This window comes from Diabrotica virgifera, chromosome 7 (assembly GCF_917563875.1).
Source record: "Diabrotica virgifera virgifera chromosome 7, PGI_DIABVI_V3a".
Taxonomy (NCBI): Eukaryota; Metazoa; Arthropoda; class Insecta; order Coleoptera; family Chrysomelidae; genus Diabrotica; species Diabrotica virgifera.
In genome coordinates, this window is record NC_065449.1 from 212959693 (window position 1) to 212978618 (window position 18926).

Consider the following 18926-nt stretch of genomic DNA (forward strand, 5'->3'; position numbering starts at 1 on the left):
CAAAAAAAATATCTAAATTATCTTATGTTATACTTATCTTCTCTCGTGGTTTCAGTATCTCTTAGTTGGTTGTAATCGGGAAAAAAAATTAGGAAAGGGAATTAAATAGAAATATAAAACAAGCATACAGAATTGTCTTTTATTATCAAAATCAATACTCTAAAAATCGATCAAATTTAAAACCTGTGGACACAGCTGTCCGAATGAAATTTTTACCACTTAAATTTATTCTAGTTAAAAAAAAAACAATTTATCGGTTTGTTCCCGATGACTTTAAAAAAAACAAGCTAAACAAACAAATTTAGGTATTCGCAAAATTACCTATACTTCCTATTTACTTTTTGAAATATTGGAATCTGAATTCATATGCTTTTACTTAAAATTTTAGTTTCCGAACATAAAAATATCTTTCACATAAATTGATTGACCTTTTGCTTCACTCACTCTGATGTCTTCTCTTGACCCAAAACAGCTCTCCCTCGTTGACTATGTTAGGCTACCCATCAAAGCCCTCTCCGTTCTCAAGCTTCAAATCTATCAGCATACCAGCACCAATTCTCCAACGAGCCAGGCCTTTTTTTAACCAGTACTCGATTCAAACAGACTCCAAAAATTCTCTCCTCTCCTTCTCACAATAATACAGAATCAAAGAGGTATTTCGTCTCAATTTGATCAGTCTCTCGTTCCACTTTTCAGCTCTATTCTCCACTATCAAACAACCACTGGTACTTGCTATCTAACTATCCACGAAATCGTTGACTGCTCTTCAGCAATGCCAATAACATAATAATCTTTTCTTTCTCAAACTGTCTCAACTTTCAAGCTTCTCTTTCCCCATTCCAAAATTCCTAGCCAATCAGAAACATTTATCTCTCCACCTTACTCTCTTTTCATTCGAAAACAAACAGTCATTCTTTCAAAAATATTCCTACCATCATAATATTTACTTTCGGGGAATTCTACAACATTTACTCGGGGTTAAACAAAAAGAGATTAAAATTCCAAACTTTCTTTTAAACTATTTGTCTAAAAACTAATAATTAAAATTACCTGTGGTTTCTGCCTTCCCGTAATAAACAATCGGTTTAAAATTAAAATCCTAAATAGCTTTCACTTCACTTTTATTTACAAATACATTTTTAATTCTTCCTCGAAAAGTAATTAAGGAGAAACCACCTTGCGGGAAAACTAACTTCTAATAAATATTTACAAATCACTATACAGGGTGTATTAAATTTATGTGCCCGCGTTATATTAAAAAAAATAATTTTTTATTCTATCTTTGATTGATAAATTGAAACACAATAGTATATAGTTATGTATATATTCTTTTGGAGGAAATAAAAAATGTAGTATATCAAAATGTGTAAATAATTTATTTCTTTAGCTGAGCGCTTTCGACATAAATGTCATCATCGGAGCTAATGCTAAAATAAAAAAAGAGGTCTTGTAAGAAAAAGAAGTACAAAACTCTTTTTTTACTTACGTCAATTGTTAAAAAAGTACCGCTACAAAATTGAGGTGTTAACATTTGCATCTTGTGAAAATAACTTTTGGTTGGATATCCTCCGTACAACCCCAAACAGCAAAAACAGAAAAACGGCCACATTACACGTTACACAAACACAAAAAAAATTTTTTCATGGTATAGGTATCACCCATCCATTGTTGGCCTAGTAGAAACAGCTGACTGACAAAGTCGGATATTTAAATCTGCTTTTATCTGTTCTGCGTTGACGTATGACATCTGACATTAAATTCTGAATAATTTTAACATTTTTGAAAGAAAAATTAAAAATTTTTTAAAAATTTTTAAGGAAATGTACCTTAGATGTTTGTACTAATCAACTAATAAATTAATTGATAACATGATTGATTTTAAGACTAATTGGCCCAACATACATATTCTCTATTCGGTAGGGATACACCGGTCACGGATTAATAAAGAAACAAACGAATCGGCAGGTCGATTGTAATATTTTAGGTATACCAGTAACATAAGCGTAGACCTCGGGTGCGTAGAGGGCCAATATCTATTTAATTATTGAATTTTTAGTAATTTTTTGATTAAAATTTAATAAACAGGATAATTTAAGGAAAAATAATAAGATAAATAATAAAATACAATGCACCCTTGTTAGAAATACCTTTCTTAGCAAAAACTTAATACTAACTTAGGAGTAAGATTATGCAAAACACCTGACTAGAACATTTTCCCGAGCAGATGCGAAGAGACTTCCTTGACTAAAAGAACAATTAGGATTTACCCGCAAGTAATATTTTAAATACGAAAAAATATATAGATTAGTGCCGATTCGATATGCGGTCTACCATCCAATATGCGGTCTACCGCAGAGTAACTAATTCGTTATGTGGTCTATCACAGAGTAGTTATTTCGATATGCGGCCACCACTAAATAATGTTAATGCATTCAGTAAATTTTGCAACTACTCGTATATACAGTATGGTGCAAATGAAAGGAATAAATTCTTTATTTCGTAAACCGATGACATTAGGGAAAATCCCGAAACAGGTCGATTTTTGTTTTTAAATTATGATATTTTGAATGAAGTAAAAGACAGACGTACTCTCAATCATGTTTTGTAACTTCCGACGACCGGTTTCGCTCTCTAAAGTATGCAGAGCATCTTCAGGTCAACGGTTACAAGTAACTAAATGATTCAGTTACAAGGAGGTACTACCTCAGTATTCATTAACATGATATATCTGCTTAAGTTATGCTAACGGGATATGGTGGAATAGACGGAGAATGTTGCAAAGGTAAACAAGTTTATGGAATTTGGGAATTTTTGAGGGTGAAGAGATAGTTGGTGAAAGACAACCAACAAATCTGTACCTGTTATTTTGTTTGTGAAGTAGACTAAAGTGAATGCCATATATACAATTTTTTTAAAATGTGATGGTTTTAAAGATTTTTATTTCTATTTATTAAAAGATTTTTGTTTTTATTTATATTTATTAAAGACTTCTATTTATTAGTGTATGTGTTAGTGTAAGACTAACAACGTTTGGATCAAAACGGGTCGATATCTAATATATATGTTAGATGTGGACGTGCAGCTGTAACCTAAATTGCTAAAGTCAATACTCCTTGATGTTTTAATGAGAGGAGTAGTGGTCGTAAAAAGGATGAAACATCGGAAAGCTTAAAAATTGTAGCTAAAAGGGTATATTAGCAGTCATATAGTAATAACAGTAATAAATGTGAATTGATAGACAACAATGTAGGTACATGAAATTGAGATATAAATTAAAGGGTGAGAATTAGAGTAGAAAAGAAAAGAAAGGAAGGGATTAAAATTCAGTTGAAAGTAATTGATTGTAAATTGAGACTATGTATTATTGATATAAGGAGTGAAGAAACATTAATAAACTATTGAAACAGATAAAAGAAAGGAATAGTAATAAAATATATTTTGGGGGTATACCTACAATGTGTTTTAAAATCTGTCAATAAACCCATTCAACATATGATATTTTGGCATATATATCATACTAGTGTCGTCATCCATCTGGGGGTGATGACGTAATCGATGATTTTTTTAAATGAGAATAGGGGTCGAGTGCTAGCTCATTTGAAAGGTCATTAAATTCACTATTTAGTCATATAAACATTTACACAATTATTTGTACAGGGCGTGCAAAAAAATTTTTAATGAAATTATTTGACAAAAAAGAAGAATGTATGTAGTTTATTTAATTCAAAATACATTTTACTGTTGCCCAGAAACAGAAAAAATGTTTATTTCAAAAATAAACATTGCTTTTCGATTAAATTCAATGTTCAAGCCAGCTCCCGCCAGCCACCTGTTTCTTAAGAAGTTTGAACATTTAATTTAAGCGAAAAACAATGTTTATTTGTGATATAAACATTTTTTTACTGATTTCTAACAGCAATAAAATGTATTTTAAATTAAATAAATTATATAGATTCTTCTTTTTTTGTCAAATAATTTAAATTAAAAAAATTTTTTGGGCGCCCTGTATAAACAATTATGTAAATGTTTATATTAATAAATAGAGAATTGAATGATCTTCCAAATGAGCTAGCACACGACCCCTATTCTCATTTAAAAAAATCATCGATTACTTCATCACGCCCATATGGATGACGTTACTAGTATGACATTTATGGCAAAATATCATAATTTAAAAATAAAAATCGACCTGTTTCAGGATTTTTCCTTAAAGTCGCCGGTTTACGAAATAACGAATTTATTCCTTTCATTTGCACCATACTGTATAGTAACAAAATAAAGCTCACTTTTTGACCTATTTTAATTACGGTAACTGTCTTGGCATTTTACTTATTCAAGTGAAAGTACTTAACTACCCAAATAGGTGCAAAACCAAATTAGAGAAAGTATGACAAACTAATGCAATTTTAATAGGTACTAAATGGGTCGACAAACAAATCAGGAATGCTATAAGAAACTATAAGGACATTTGTTATCTTCCAGTTGAATTTATTCTGTCGAATTGGTAACGCCTTATATTGTTAATTTTGTGAGAATCTGTTCGTGCTGTTTAACCGAAAATGCCAAGACGTGTTTTAGATGTAGATACTCTAATTTGTAACCTACATAAGTACTTTATTGCGGAAAAAAACAATGGTGGTCCTTTAAAATCGGTAACGTCTGTACAACAACGCGTGTGCGATGCTTTAGGAATTAGCGAATCAAAATTAAGATCTACAATTAAAAACGAGAATAGTGAAGTGCCGGGAAACGATCACCACCATACTCGCCTGTTATTAAAAACGAACGATATGTTCGAAGGACGAAAATTTCAAATTCGTAATATCATATATCAAATGCGTGCAAATAAGGAACATGTGACTTTAGATACAATTTTACTTAAGTTAAAAGAGAGGAAATTTGGTGACATCGGCAGAACAAGTTTATGGCAAGTCCTACATAACATAGGATTCAAATTTAAAAAAGAGGATAACAGAAAAGCGCTTTGTGAAAGAAGTTCTGTTGTACACAAGAGAATTGAGTTTCTGAGAAAATATAACAAATTTAAAGAAGAAGGGTCAACTTTTGTATATTTAGACGAAACATGGATATTTTCTAAGGGTGCTACCAAGAGAATATGTCAAGATGACAACATAAAATCGATCAAGCATACTAGTGGAGAAGGGAAGCGACATATAATTCTGCACGCGGGAGGGAAGACAGGCTTTATAGAAGGTGCTGATTTAATATTTTCGTCTACATCAAAAAACAGTGACTATCATGACAATATGAACACGGAAATGTTTGTGAAATGGTTGCGTGAAAAACTTCTTCCCGGATTAAGTGAGCCCAGCGTAATTATTTTAGACAATGCGCCTTATCATTCAGAAATACTAAACAAAAGTCCAACAAATTCGTGGAATGTAGATAAGATTAAAGAATGGCTAACAAATGAACGCATATATATTCCACAGCATATATTAAAGTCTGAGTTGTTATGTTTGGCAAAAGAACATGCAAAACCAAAAATCTTTGTGGTGGATCAGGTTATTGAAAGTTACGGGCATCAAGTTTTACGTCTTCCACCATACCACTGCCAGTTTAATCCCATCGAATATATATGGGGAATAGCAAAACAATATTACGACAACCATATTGGGCCTAATGGGTATACAGACGAAGCGGTTTGGGAAACTTGGCGAGAAGCACTTTCAATTGCAACTCCAGAAGTATGGCGGAACTGTATATACAAGTGCGAAAAATTAATTGAAGATTGGTGGATTCGTGAAAATAAAATTAACGAAATAAGCCCAATCATAATAACAATTAACGGTGACGACAGCGATGATGATGACAGCGATGGCGATGATAGTGTGAACAATAACGACTAAATCATTTTAGTAAAAAAAATTGGTACGTATATTGACTTAATATTATTTAGCATTTTACTTAAATATTTGATGTTTACATAATGCCCTGCTGTAGGATTACCGGATCCTTTTCAAGGCGTGATCATTTTAGTAGGTGTGATTTGTTTGAAATCGAAACTATTTGTAGATATTGTAGGTACATACGTAATATTATAATATTGTTTTTAATAATTTTTATTTACGGGAAAAATACCCCATTATACATATAAACTATAAAATATACATGACTAACATAGAAAACATGCGATCTGAAAAAAAAATAAAACAAGCTAAAATTAGTTTACAATGTCATATAATTGCTTTTTACACGCGTCAATTGACTTTAATTTAAAAACATCCAACGTCAATATATCACTTAAATTGATTGTGACTTTATAGAAAACCATTTTAGAGATTAAATTAAAACATCAACAATACAGCAACGTTTAGCCTTCTACCTTTTATAAGTTATAATTTGTTTTATTTTTATTATATTGATATTCATGCAACAATTAATAATAGGTATATTGATTTTTGGCTACGGATAATGAACTGTTATAAAGAATCATGAAATTATCTCGTTTAGGTTTCTGAGGCTATACAAACACCTAAAATTTAAAATTATTTGATTTATATAAGAACCTCCTCAAATAAAAAATTACTGCGCCCATGTGTAGATAGTCAAACTACAGCGGACCAGTAAATTCGTTCATTTCTTTCTTAATCCTTGACCGGTGTAAGTCTACCGAATAGACAGTACACACCTTGTCAGATAAAAAATAAAAACAGGAAGTAATGAGGAAGATCAGTTTTTAATGGTGAATTCTCAAATTCAATATTCTAGGAGATATTAGATCATTGAAATTATAGATTGAGATAATATTAGATTGTCCTTCACATAACATTTCGAACATTTGTACTAATGGTAGTGGCATTTTCTGGCCGCTGATCACAGTTTAAAGAAGAAGAATAAGAAAAAAGAAGATATTAAGCTTCTTGACACGTGACGTGCGCACATCACTGTTTTTTTCTGTGCGCGGCTGATCACACGCGTGTTCGAAATAATTGTATAAAAATTGTTAAAAAGCGTTTAAAATGCCAAAAAGGTGTGCTTGTCCACACCGGAGAATTTTCATACCGAAAAGGTGTGACATCAAAGAGTGGTTGTTTATCCCGAAAGCGGCGGAAATATGAAGAGTTGCAACAGAAATTGGTAAAGTTGAGAGAGGAAATGGATGAAAAGGACTCAGGTATTTATATTATGATATTTATTTTGATTTGCTTATGGTAGTTAAATTAAATTTAGCGTGAATAAATAGAGCTATATTTGTTAATTATTTACAAAGTGACAATCTTAATCAAATTCAAACATGGAGTCTTTTATTTTGTTGTTATCAATATATTTTTCTGTTGCCATAGTAACTGTTTTTTCGCCATCTTCCTGTTCGAATATAAAACAGGCACTATGTTGCCGGACTGCACGGGTTTTCCTGAAAATGTTTATTTCGTAGAAAACGTGTTAACATAAATTACATGCAAAAACGTCACATTTTGCAAAGAAAAAATATACTGTTTGTCTCATTAAAGGTGCTTTAAGGTAGCCCAAAGTAATACAGACTAAATAATTAAGGATATAACAATAAATCAGAGGGTACTTTTAAGTTGCCCAGAAAATCTTTATGATGATTTGACCTGCTTCTATTTCTCAGAGGCACTTTATAGTAGCCCAGAAGTATAGAATGGAATATATTTTTATTTAGCTAATTTTACACATTTTACTTCGAATTTACATCACAAGAATAGCAAGTTACTTGTACAAAATTTGTGTTTGGCTTGTCTTCAAATAATAATACTAGGGGAGCGGGTATTTTTTAATAGCCCAGAAAATCTTTATGATTTATTTGAGATGCTCCTATTTCTCAGAGGCACTTTATAGTGGCCCAGAAGTATAGTATGGAATATATTTTTATTTAACTAATTTTACACATTTTACTTCGAATTTACATCACAAGAATAGCAAGTTACATACACAAAATTTGTGTTTGGCTTGTCTTCAAAGAATAATACTAGGGAAGCGGGTATTTTTTAATAGCCCAGAAAATCTTTATGATTTATTTGAGGTGCTCCTATTTCTCAGAGGTATTTTATAGTAGCACAGAAATTTAAAATAGAATACATAATATTTATTTAAATATTTGTTTGTACATTTTACCTTGATTTCACTTTTCAAGCGTAGCAAGTTTACTTACACTAAATTTTTATTTGGTTTTGTCAAAATATTAAAAATAATATTACAGAAACCATTGTGGAGGTGCACAGCCCATCAGTTTCACTAAATAATACAGAAAATGAGATCCAATGCAATTTGAGCATAACTGAAGCATAATTGAAGATTTTAGGGCAAGTGAAGATCTACAACCAGCAGTACTTATTGAGGAGTCACAACAACAGACAGAAGATTTTTTCATTGGAGAGGTACCTACACAAAAAGAATCTATTTCTCTAAATATGATTAACTTAATTGGGGAAGACCCATTAAAAACTAACCGTAATGCTTCTGAAATGTTGCCAGATGTAGCAAAAAGGCTAAACTATTCCCTTTCCAAAGGCTTAGACAAAAGTATTGTGGGTAAACTTACAGAAAAATTCTTACCTGCTACAAACTGCGAAAGACTTTGCCCACCTCAGTTGAATTCTGAGATTTTATCTGCCATAAAAGATAAAAATAAAATTAGGGAAGATAAAGACTTGCAAACTATGTAAACAATTTTAGCTGCAAGTATTATGTCCCTTTATAAAGAGGTCGAATATCGAAACAATTGCCAATTACATAAACTTCAATATAGAAGTGTTTTATAAGATGTCCTTGCACAGAAGATTTTTGCTCAGTTCTTCATTAAATTTAAAATTTAAAAAATTATTAGACGAGCAACCTATAGATAAATATTTATTTGGGGAGAATTTGATTGAAATGTTGAAAGAAAGCAAAGATACAAGATCAGCAGCTTTTCAAGTCAGCTCTATAATGAAGCCACAAAAAGCCACTTTTTATCCGAAGACCGCGCCACAACGCCAAGCTGTTTTTTCCACTGAGCATCCAACAAGAGTACTTCCAGAATCTTACAACTTCAATCAACAGAGTTTAAACTTCAATCCAGCCTCGAACAGACCAAGATTTCGACAAAGCCAGTACCCAAATCATCCTCAACCAACATCGAGATACAAACAGACGAGCAGACAACAGCATCAAAACCCAACCAGAACAACCAGGAGGTCATACTAAAGGTAAATAAAAAATCAGCAGAAAATGTGGCTAATTATTTTAAAAACCGGAAAAAGATTACTTCAGACAACAAAGTTTTAAGTTGGGTCCAAGGTTTTAATATTTTATTTAAAACAACACCGTCTCAAGAGAGAGCACCAAAAGTTTTTCATAGACCCAAATGAGTCGTATGATTTAGCTATAAAGCAATTACTAGATAAGGGAGCTATTTCTTCTTCTTAGCATACAAGAGAGCAATTCCTTTCTTCATATTGTCTAGTGCCCAAAAAGGACGGAAGTCATAGATTTGTTTTAAATTTAAAACAGCTAAATTGCTTTATAGAAGCCCCACATTTTAAGTTGGAAGACTATAGGTCAGTTCTCAAGCTCATTTTTCAAGGGTTGTTTTATGGCAAAAGTAGATTTACAAGATGCCTATTTTGCTATTCCTCTTCATGAAAATTAAAAAGAAAAATATTTAAAATTGGAGTACAAAAATATTCTATATCATTTCAACTTCTTACCATTTGGTTTGAATATCTCGCCTTTTATATTTACGAAAACCTTAAAACTAGCCTTAAACAATCTAAGAACAAGAGGCTTTACTTCTGTCATTTTTTTAGATGACACTTTACTGATTTCAAAATCATATTTAGAATTTAAGGAAAATATTGTTGAAACTTGTTCTTTTTTCCGCCTGGGATTTACTATAAATAAAAAAAAAGTATACTTTCACCCACAAAAATTATAACTTTTCTTGGTTTGACGTTTGATTCTTATAAAATTATATATTTTGCACCTGCTGACAAAAAAAAAGAAAAAATAATTAATAGTATTCAGACCATCAAAAATAAAAGTACATGTACGATAAGATCATTTGCAGTTTTAATCGGTCAGTTGGTAGCAGTTTGTCCTTCAGTTAAATATGGAAAATTATACTTAAAAAATTTAGAAAAAGAAAAGTGGCTTGCTCCTTCTAAAACTAATAGTTTTAACACAAAAGTGACCATACCTAAATACTTGTAAAACGATTTCAATTGGTGGTTATATAACATACCAATTAGTGAACAAAATATAAAAAAATCTGATTATGTACTTGAAATATTTTGTGATGCATCTCTTTTAGCATGGGGAGCATATTGTAATGATAATAAAACTCATAGTTTTTGGAGTTATGGACAGCGAGAACTACATATAAATGTACTTGAGCTATTGGCAGCATATAATGACTTGAAATCCTTTTCCAAGGAATATAGGAATTGTAATATTTTGCTAAGAATAGATAACACAACAGCTGTATCTTCTATTAACAAGATGGGGAGTGTGCAATACTCTAATCTAATCTTAACAACATTTGCAGAGAAATTTGACAATACTGTGAAAATAGAAATTTAAAAATATTTGCATCTTATATTAGTACAAAAGAAAATATTATTGCTGATTCAGAGTCAAGATTTTTGAAAATAGGAACAGAGTATTCTTTAAGTGATAATTGTGTTAATATAATTTTTAAACAGCTTCATATTCCAGAAATCGATTTGTTTGCCACATAACTTAACAAAAAATGTACAAGGTATGTATCTTGGAAACCTGACCCCGAATCGGAGAAAGTTGATGCCTTCACTCTAAATTGGCATGGATTAAAATTTTATGCTTTTCTACTCCACCTTTTGCTATTATTCCAAGAGTTTTAGAAAAAATCATATGTGACAAAGCAGTAGGAATTGTGGTAGTAGCAGAATGGCCAAATCAGCCTTGGCAACCAACCTTGGATATCAGGCAAAAAGATAATTTTAGGACCTGGTAAAAATATAATTTTGCACCCTTTTAGTCTTCCATATCCGGGACACCAACATCTTACCCTGACTATCGCATGTTTGTCAGGCAAGCTTTTTTAAGAAAAGGTATTCCTGAGCATTCCATCACAATTATGATTGCATCTATTACAACAAAAACACTAAATTTATATGATACAGTTTTCAAGAGATGGTGGAGGTATAGTATAGAAAAAATATGGACCCTTTTGCTTATGAATTATCAAATATTATTAATTTTATTAAATATATCGTAGATCGGGATTATACATATAGCTCTATAAACATTCATAGAGCTGCATTGGCATTGATAATACATATACCATAAAATCATAAAAACATGTTTAAAAATTTTTACAAAGGTATATATACCAAATATCAATTTACTTGAGACCCTCAACCAGTATTATTTTATTTAGAAACATTATTTCCTCTCACAGGTCTTTCCTTGAAAGAACTTACTTACAAACTTGTAATGTTAATTGCTCTGACTACAGCTCACAGGTTGCAAACCCTATCCCTAATAAAAATTCAAAATATTTTCATGGATCAAGATAAAATTGCGATTATGATACCAGATAGGATAAAGACTTCTTCGAAAAATAAAAATCAACCTATTTTAAGATTTCTCTATTTTAAAGAAAAACCACAGTTGTGTGTAGCATCGACTTTATGTCACTATTTAGAGATTTCTAAAATCATTCGTCCTCAATCAGAGGACAAGTTGTTTATAACAATAAAAAAAACATAGAAAGCAGCATTTACGAAGACTTTGAGTAGATGGCTAAAAGATGTTTTAAAATTATGTAACACAGACACCAATATGTTTAAAGGGTGTAGTGTTAGATAAGCATCTACGTCAGCAGGAGCTAGAGCTGGATTAAATATAGAAACTATTAGAGAGACGGCGGGATTGACAGAAAATTCTCAAGTATTTGATATTTTTTATAATAAACCTCTAGCAAAAGATTACGGACTCTTTGCAAAAACTATATTGTCTGTTTAGTCCATGTATGCTTCTGCGTTTGTTTATTGTTTGTTATACGTTTGTAATTATATGTTTATGTTATTATTATTGCATAAGAACATTAATGTTCTTATTATTTACAAACATTACTCTTAATTGTTCTAATACATTCTCTCTTTTTTTTTGTAAAGTTCCTAAAAAAAAAAAAAAAAATGTAAAGTATCGATTTTTGGATTGCAATGTAGTGTTGTTTAATTATCGCACAATATTGCTTAATCTTTCAACAGCCTACCATTAGTACAAATGTTCGAAATGTTATGTGAAGGACAATTAATTGATTGGTTGACTTACCTGTTAAGGAAGGACAATCATAATTGTCCTATCTTACATTTCGAACATTTGTACGCTCCCTCCCTTTGATTCTTTCGAACCCACCCGTTTTTGTGCGATCAAAATAAAAAAAAAACAGTGATGTGCGCACGTCACGTGTCAAGAAGCTTAATATCTTCTTTTTTCTTATTCTTCTTCTTTAAACTGTGATCAGCGGCCAGAAAATGCCACTACCATTAGTACAAATGTTCGAAATGTAAGATAGGACAATTATGATTGTCCTTCCTTAACAGGTAAGTCAACCAATCAATTAATTGTTGTTGTTATTCATCTTTTGTAAATTATGTAAGTCATTGAAATGACCTTGACAGAGTGTATGGATATTTTACTAAGTTGAATCGTTAATGTTTATAGTAGAAATATTAAATTATTTAAATGCTAAGATGTTAAAATGAGTATATTCAGTTTCTACTGTTGTAAGACATTGATAACAAACCAATAGAATAGTGTTCAGTGGAATTCAATTCTTAACAAAATAGTTTCAAACACTCTTGTTGTTAAGTGTTTTATTTCTAAAGTTCTCATTACTTGATGATATAAGTATGTTATGTAAATATCTGTAATACAACAATGTATATATAAATCCGGCCAATAGACACAAGTTTTCCTTATTTGTATTTTAAGTTATAAAATTAAATGTTAAATATAAATACACTAGTTTTTATATATATTAAAGATTGTATGAGGTCACTACTCCACTGTCTCCCATTGAATTGTAATTATAAACCTTTATTCAAGTATCTATGGGAGACAGTGGAGTAGTGACCTCATACAATCTTTAATATATATAAAAACTAGTGTATTTATATTTAACATTTAATTTTATAACTTAAAATACAAATAAGGAAAACTTGTGTCTATTGGCCGGATTTATATATACATTGTTGTATTACAGATATTTACATAACATACTTATATCATCAAGTAATGAGAACTTTAGAAATAAAACACTTAACAACAAGAGTGTTTGAAACTATTTTGTTAAGAATTGAATTCCACTGAACACTATTCTATTGGTTTGTTATCAATGTCTTACAACAGTAGAAACTGAATATACTCATTTTAACATCTTAGCATTTAAATAATTTAATATTTCTACTATAAACATTAACGATTCAACTTAGTAAAATATCCATACACTCTGTCAAGGTCATTTCAATGACTTACATAATTTACAAAAGATGAATAACAACAACAATCTAATATTATCTCAATCTATAATTTCAATGATCTAATATCTCCTAGAATATTGAATTTGAGAATTCACCATTAAAAACTGATCTTCCTCATTACTTCCTGTTTTTATTTTTTATCTGACAAGGTGTGTATGTATGTTGGGCCAATTAGTCTTAAAATCAATCATGTTATCAATTAATTTATTAGTTGATTAGTACAAACATCTAAGGTACATTTCCTTAAAAATTTTTTAAAAATTTTTAATTTTTCTTTCAAAAATGTTAAAATTATTCAGAATTTAATGTCAGATGTCATACGTCAACGCAGAACAGATAAAAGCAGATTTAAATATCCGACTTTGTCAGTCAGCTGTTTCTACTAGGCCAACAATGGATGGGTGATACCTATACCATGAAAAAATTCTTTTTGTGTTTGTGTAACGTGTAATGTGGCCGTTTTTCTGTTTTTGCTGTTTGGGGTTGTACGGAGGATATCCAACCAAAAGTTATTTTCACAAGATGCAAATGTTAACACCTCAATTTTGTAGCGGTACTTTTTTAACAATTGACGTAAGTAAAAAAAGAGTTTTGTACTTCTTTTTCTTACAAGACCTCTTTTTTTATTTTAGCATTAGCTCCGATGATGACATTTATGTCGAAAGCGCTCAGCTAAAGAAATAAATTATTTACACACTTTGATATACTACATTTTTTATTTCCTCTATTCATTCAAGTGTGTACAAACTTATCAGTCTTTCAACTATATTTTATATATTCTTTTGTCCAATGTTCGGGTATTTCTTGTCTTCGTAAAAAGGATCAAAGATGTACCCTGCTAACTCAAAAGTATTTCGGGACAATGTTTTAGAAGATCATTTTGTACGACCACAGGGCCACATGATTTATTGCTTTTTAAAAATCTTATCATACTTTTGACTTCATATCAGTTGAAATCTCGTCATTTTCTCAACCCTACTCTTCATTACTGTCGTTAAGCTCTTGCCTGTCAAGTTCTGGTAACTAATTTATTCTGTTTTCCGTGACAATTTTTTTTAGTGATATTCCCATTTGCACATGCCTAAAATTTCCTCGTGCTTCACGTCCACCCGATTAATGCAAATGTTTTTGATGGTTTTCCATGCTTCACTAGACTTTGTTGAGCCTATATAATATATTAATTTATTTCAATAAGTACACTTTCTCTCACATGTCTTGTTCTTTTTTCTATTATTTGCTTCATTTACTTCTCTATTTGCCCTTACATAGTAAGGGCTCTGTATCATCTCATTTGTTCAGAGTCATTTGTTCAGAGCCACTTTTCGTAAAGTCTTATCTTTTCTTTTATTAACTCTTCTATTTCTGTGGTCCACTATGAGAGTAGTACTTATACCTGCCGTTTTAGCTCTTTCGAGGGGTTCGTATTCATTTATTTGGTCTATGATTTCGTTGTACATGTTTTTTGCAGTAGAGTAAGAAACATTATTTATCTTATTTCTTAATTTAATTCGTAAAAAAAATTAAGTTGATTCGTCATGCAGGCTTTCTCTGCTTTTGTTTATTTGGGTATTCCGTTGACGATATTTTTTGTGGTCAACCTTACTATATTCAAGGCAACTCTATACTCTTACTAGAAAATCATCTATCACACCACATTCGGATCCTCTATGTACTCTTTAATTAAATTGTATCTGTGTTTTGGTGTGGATATCACACAGTCTATAAGGAAGGTCTTACTGGGTGTACCAAGTGATAATTGTGAATGGGTTGGTATTCATTAAAAGTATTTTTAGGGAGAAATGTTTCAGAGAAACACGTCAACATATTTTTAAAAGTCGTTTATCTAAGACCAATAATAATCATTTTGTGTTTAAGGATATTTATATTTACAGCCTCCCTTTACGCCAAACCCATTTATATCCAGGAATATACAAGCTAGAAACGTATTACTAGAAAATGTAATTTTGGTGTCATTTACTAAATGAGTTATTGCATCCAAAGCATATCCCCTGTTAAAACCATGTTTCGTTTTTCGTATTGATCTATAAGAGGTGTACAAAATCAGCATCGACGTGATTTACTACATTAATGTAAATTATGGAACTTTTGGATCATAATACAGAAGCTCATGTTCTATGTAACACAAATTTCCAGTCTAGGTTTATCTAATCCGTATAAGTTCTATAATTTCACATGAAGGAGATAAATCCTCATTCAGACGCTTCTCTCAAACATAAATATGTAAACTTCATCAATCTAAAGTTCCAACTTAAATTCTGTTTATTCTCCAATTTTCTCTTTAAATACCTGCTATAAATCTAGCAATAGTTCGTAACCTTTTAGAAACTCACCTCCACATAATTCAACGCTTTAATCTGCTACAAGGGGTTGGTTTAAGTTGAATAAGTTAAACAATAATTATCTTCTCCAATCTAAATAAATAAAACTTTTGTGGTTGAAATACAGAACGAATAGCCCTTGCTGGGTACAAAGGGTGTTATAATTTTATAACTATTCGGGAAATTCTGAATAATTCGGGTCTAAACAATTAGGATTGCCGTAACCGTAGGCCTTTTGATATAAGATAACATTAATGCTATTACAAATATGCAAACTAGAATGTTTGTGATGATTATAAAAATTAAGACTTAATATTATTACAATTTAAACAAGGTGTCTAGGAAACTACAACTAAAAATGATAGGATTGGAATAATTTGGAACTTTTCTATATAGACAAGACGAAAACGGCGGGTTCGTTGGAAACATATTCCCATGAGATTTTTTTGCACAATTAAATTCGTGAGACATCCCAGAATAAGGTTCAAGAAGTCGCCCACGTGAAAAGTGGGCCAAATTTTTTTAACAATTTTTTTAATCAAATTGCAAAAATCAATATCTTTGACCGGGACTTTTTTTTTGTAGGTTCTTTGGACCATTCTGGATAAAAAATGTCTCTTATAATTTTTCTCTAAAGTTGATCGTTTTCGAGTTATAAGCAATTTAAAATTGAAAAAAAAAACGAAAAATGACGATTTTTAAGGCTTAATAACTCGGTTAAAAGTTATTAGTATGAAAGTCAGAAAGTGACTAAATCAAAGTTTAATGCCCCCCTACCAGATCCCGAAGAAATTTTTGTCATTATTTTATTACTAAGCTGTTATTTTTAGGTAATAATATTGAGCGCCATGCACGTGGTAGCCGGCCGTAAATGCTGAGTGCGAGAGAGATGCCACTCCGGCAGTCCAATTGTGCATCTTACTTGCACTCACATTTACGGCCGCCTACCACGTGCATGGCGCTCAATATTATGTACTACTTAAAAATAACAGCTTAGTAATAAAATAAAGACAAAAATTTCTTCGGGATCTTGTAGGGGGGCATTAAACTTTGATTTAGTCACTTTCTGACTTTCATATTAATAACTTTTAACCGAGTTATTAAGCCTTGAAAATCGTCATTTTTGTTCTTTTTTTCAATTTTAAATTGCTTATAACTCGAAAACGATCAACTTTAGAGAAAAATTATAAGAGACCTTTTTTATCCAGAATGGTCCAAAAAACCTACAAAAAAAATTGTCCGGGCTAAATATACTGATTTTTTCAATTTGACTAAAAAAATTGTTAAAAAGAATTTGGCCCACTTTTCACGTGGGCGACTTCATAATAATAACAACTTTTAACCGAGTTATTAAGCCTTGAAAATCGCCATTTTTCGTTTATTTTCAATTTTAAATTGCTTATAACTCGAGAACGATCAACTTTAGAGAAAAATTATAAGAAACCTTTTTTATCCAGAATGGTCCAAAAAACCTACAAAAAAAATTGTCCGGGCCAAATATACTGATTTTTGCAATTTGACTAAAAAAAATTATTAAAAAGAATTTGGCCCACTTTTCACGTGGGCGACTTCATAATAATAACAACTTTTAACCGAGTTATTAAGCCTTGAAAATCGCCATTTTTCGTTTTTTTCAATTTTAAATTGCTTATAACTCGAGAACGATCAACTTTAGAGAAAAATTATAAGAGACCTTTTTTATCCAGAATGGTCCAAAAAACCTACAAAAAAATTGTCCGGGCCAAATATTGATTTTTGCAATTTGATTTTAAAAAAATTGTTAAAAAAAATTTGGCCCACTTTTCACGTGGGCGACTTCTTGAACCTTATTCTGGGATGTCTCACGAATGTTATTATGCAAAAAAATCTCATGGGAATATTTTTCACAACGATCCCGCCGTTTTCGCCTTTTCTAATAAGTAAGATGTACTGTCTATTTCTCTGGAACACTTAACCTCAATGATTTTATTAAGACATACTGTTGTGATTTTTTCATCAGTAAAATCTTTGACGTTATCCAACATCCTCTTTTTGGATATAATACTCTGGAAATTACATTATCTGTATTTAATAATATTTATTTTGCTTTACTTTCTTACTTCTTATAGTGAGTTTCGTCACTGTCGACCTATACACATCAACAAAAGTATCAAAACTATAGTCCAACATCTAAGTCAGACATTTGACATACGAAAAGAGGAAGAGAGATACACTTTGTATATCAAATATCATATAAGTTTCCTAAGGTTTTATTTAATTAAAACTTAAAAAATTAAGTACGTCTTAAAATTTTGAAAGAGAATAAGCTTAATCCAAATGTTTATTTATACAGCCGCTTAAGATCCAACGTCAAAGAAAATTGGGTTTGAATTAAACTGTATCGGGATGAAGATATGTTTACCAATGTAAATTTTTTTACCTTCTTCAGTAACTGAACAAGAGCAAGTAGCAGTAGATGATCTTGACCGGAGTGATAAAGATATGCGATTAAGAAGAAGAACTCAATAAGAATAAGCAGAAGAACTTAACAAAGAAGTAGATGGACCAAATAATGAATCGGAATAACCATGTTGAAGCACTAGAGTCAAAATCTGCCAGATAGAGCTATAGCATTTCAAACACCCGGGAATCAAAACCTGAAAGCTCCAAAGATGATCTGTGTTAAATTACCGCCAGATATTATTCCATTGCTAAAATCAACCAAAAAGATAAAAGGAACAAGAAAAAAGAGCTAGTCTACATTTCTGGCATAAACTCCACATAAAGAGCAAATGAAAAAATGGGAAAAATAGCTTCAAGACAAACAAAATTACAGTAAGAAAAATGTTCAGTATCTGAAGAAAAATAAAGAAAACTAAATAAAAAGAAATATGAATATTCTTCTAATTCATAGGGGCAAATGAGTGAAACGCTCATGAGAGTAGCAGCAATTTAGGTTTTTCTGAAAGTGATGCTGAAAATGAATTATCTGAATTATAAGTCCAGGAGAGTTTGCTATATAGTAAAAGTCTAATAGTAAAAGTCTACGGCAAAACCAAGGACTCATTTTGAATGTATGTAATGGTAGATTATGTTTACAATAATTATATTTATT

General features: G+C 30.9%; 3 protein-coding genes and 1 long non-coding RNA gene across 7 annotated transcripts in view; 2 read left to right on the plus strand and 2 right to left on the minus strand.

Annotated features, from left to right (window-relative positions):
* The window catches only part of LOC114340427 (uncharacterized), a 643253-nt gene that overhangs the window by 422502 nt on the left and 201825 nt on the right, over window positions 1-18926 (minus strand). The window lies entirely within an intron of this gene.
* Window positions 1-18926, minus strand: part of LOC114331213 (G-protein coupled receptor Mth2-like) — a 680964-nt gene that overhangs the window by 56645 nt on the left and 605393 nt on the right. The window lies entirely within an intron of this gene.
* Window positions 5268-5870, plus strand: LOC126888707 (uncharacterized). Its single transcript, XM_050657087.1, has one exon. The coding sequence runs from the start codon at window positions 5268-5270 to the stop codon at window positions 5868-5870; it is 603 nt and encodes a 200-aa protein (XP_050513044.1).
* LOC126887943 (uncharacterized) lies at window positions 13036-14195 on the plus strand. The gene is made up of 2 exons (XR_007699307.1): window positions 13036-14066; window positions 14126-14195. It is a non-coding gene; the product is annotated as an uncharacterized LOC126887943 (long non-coding RNA).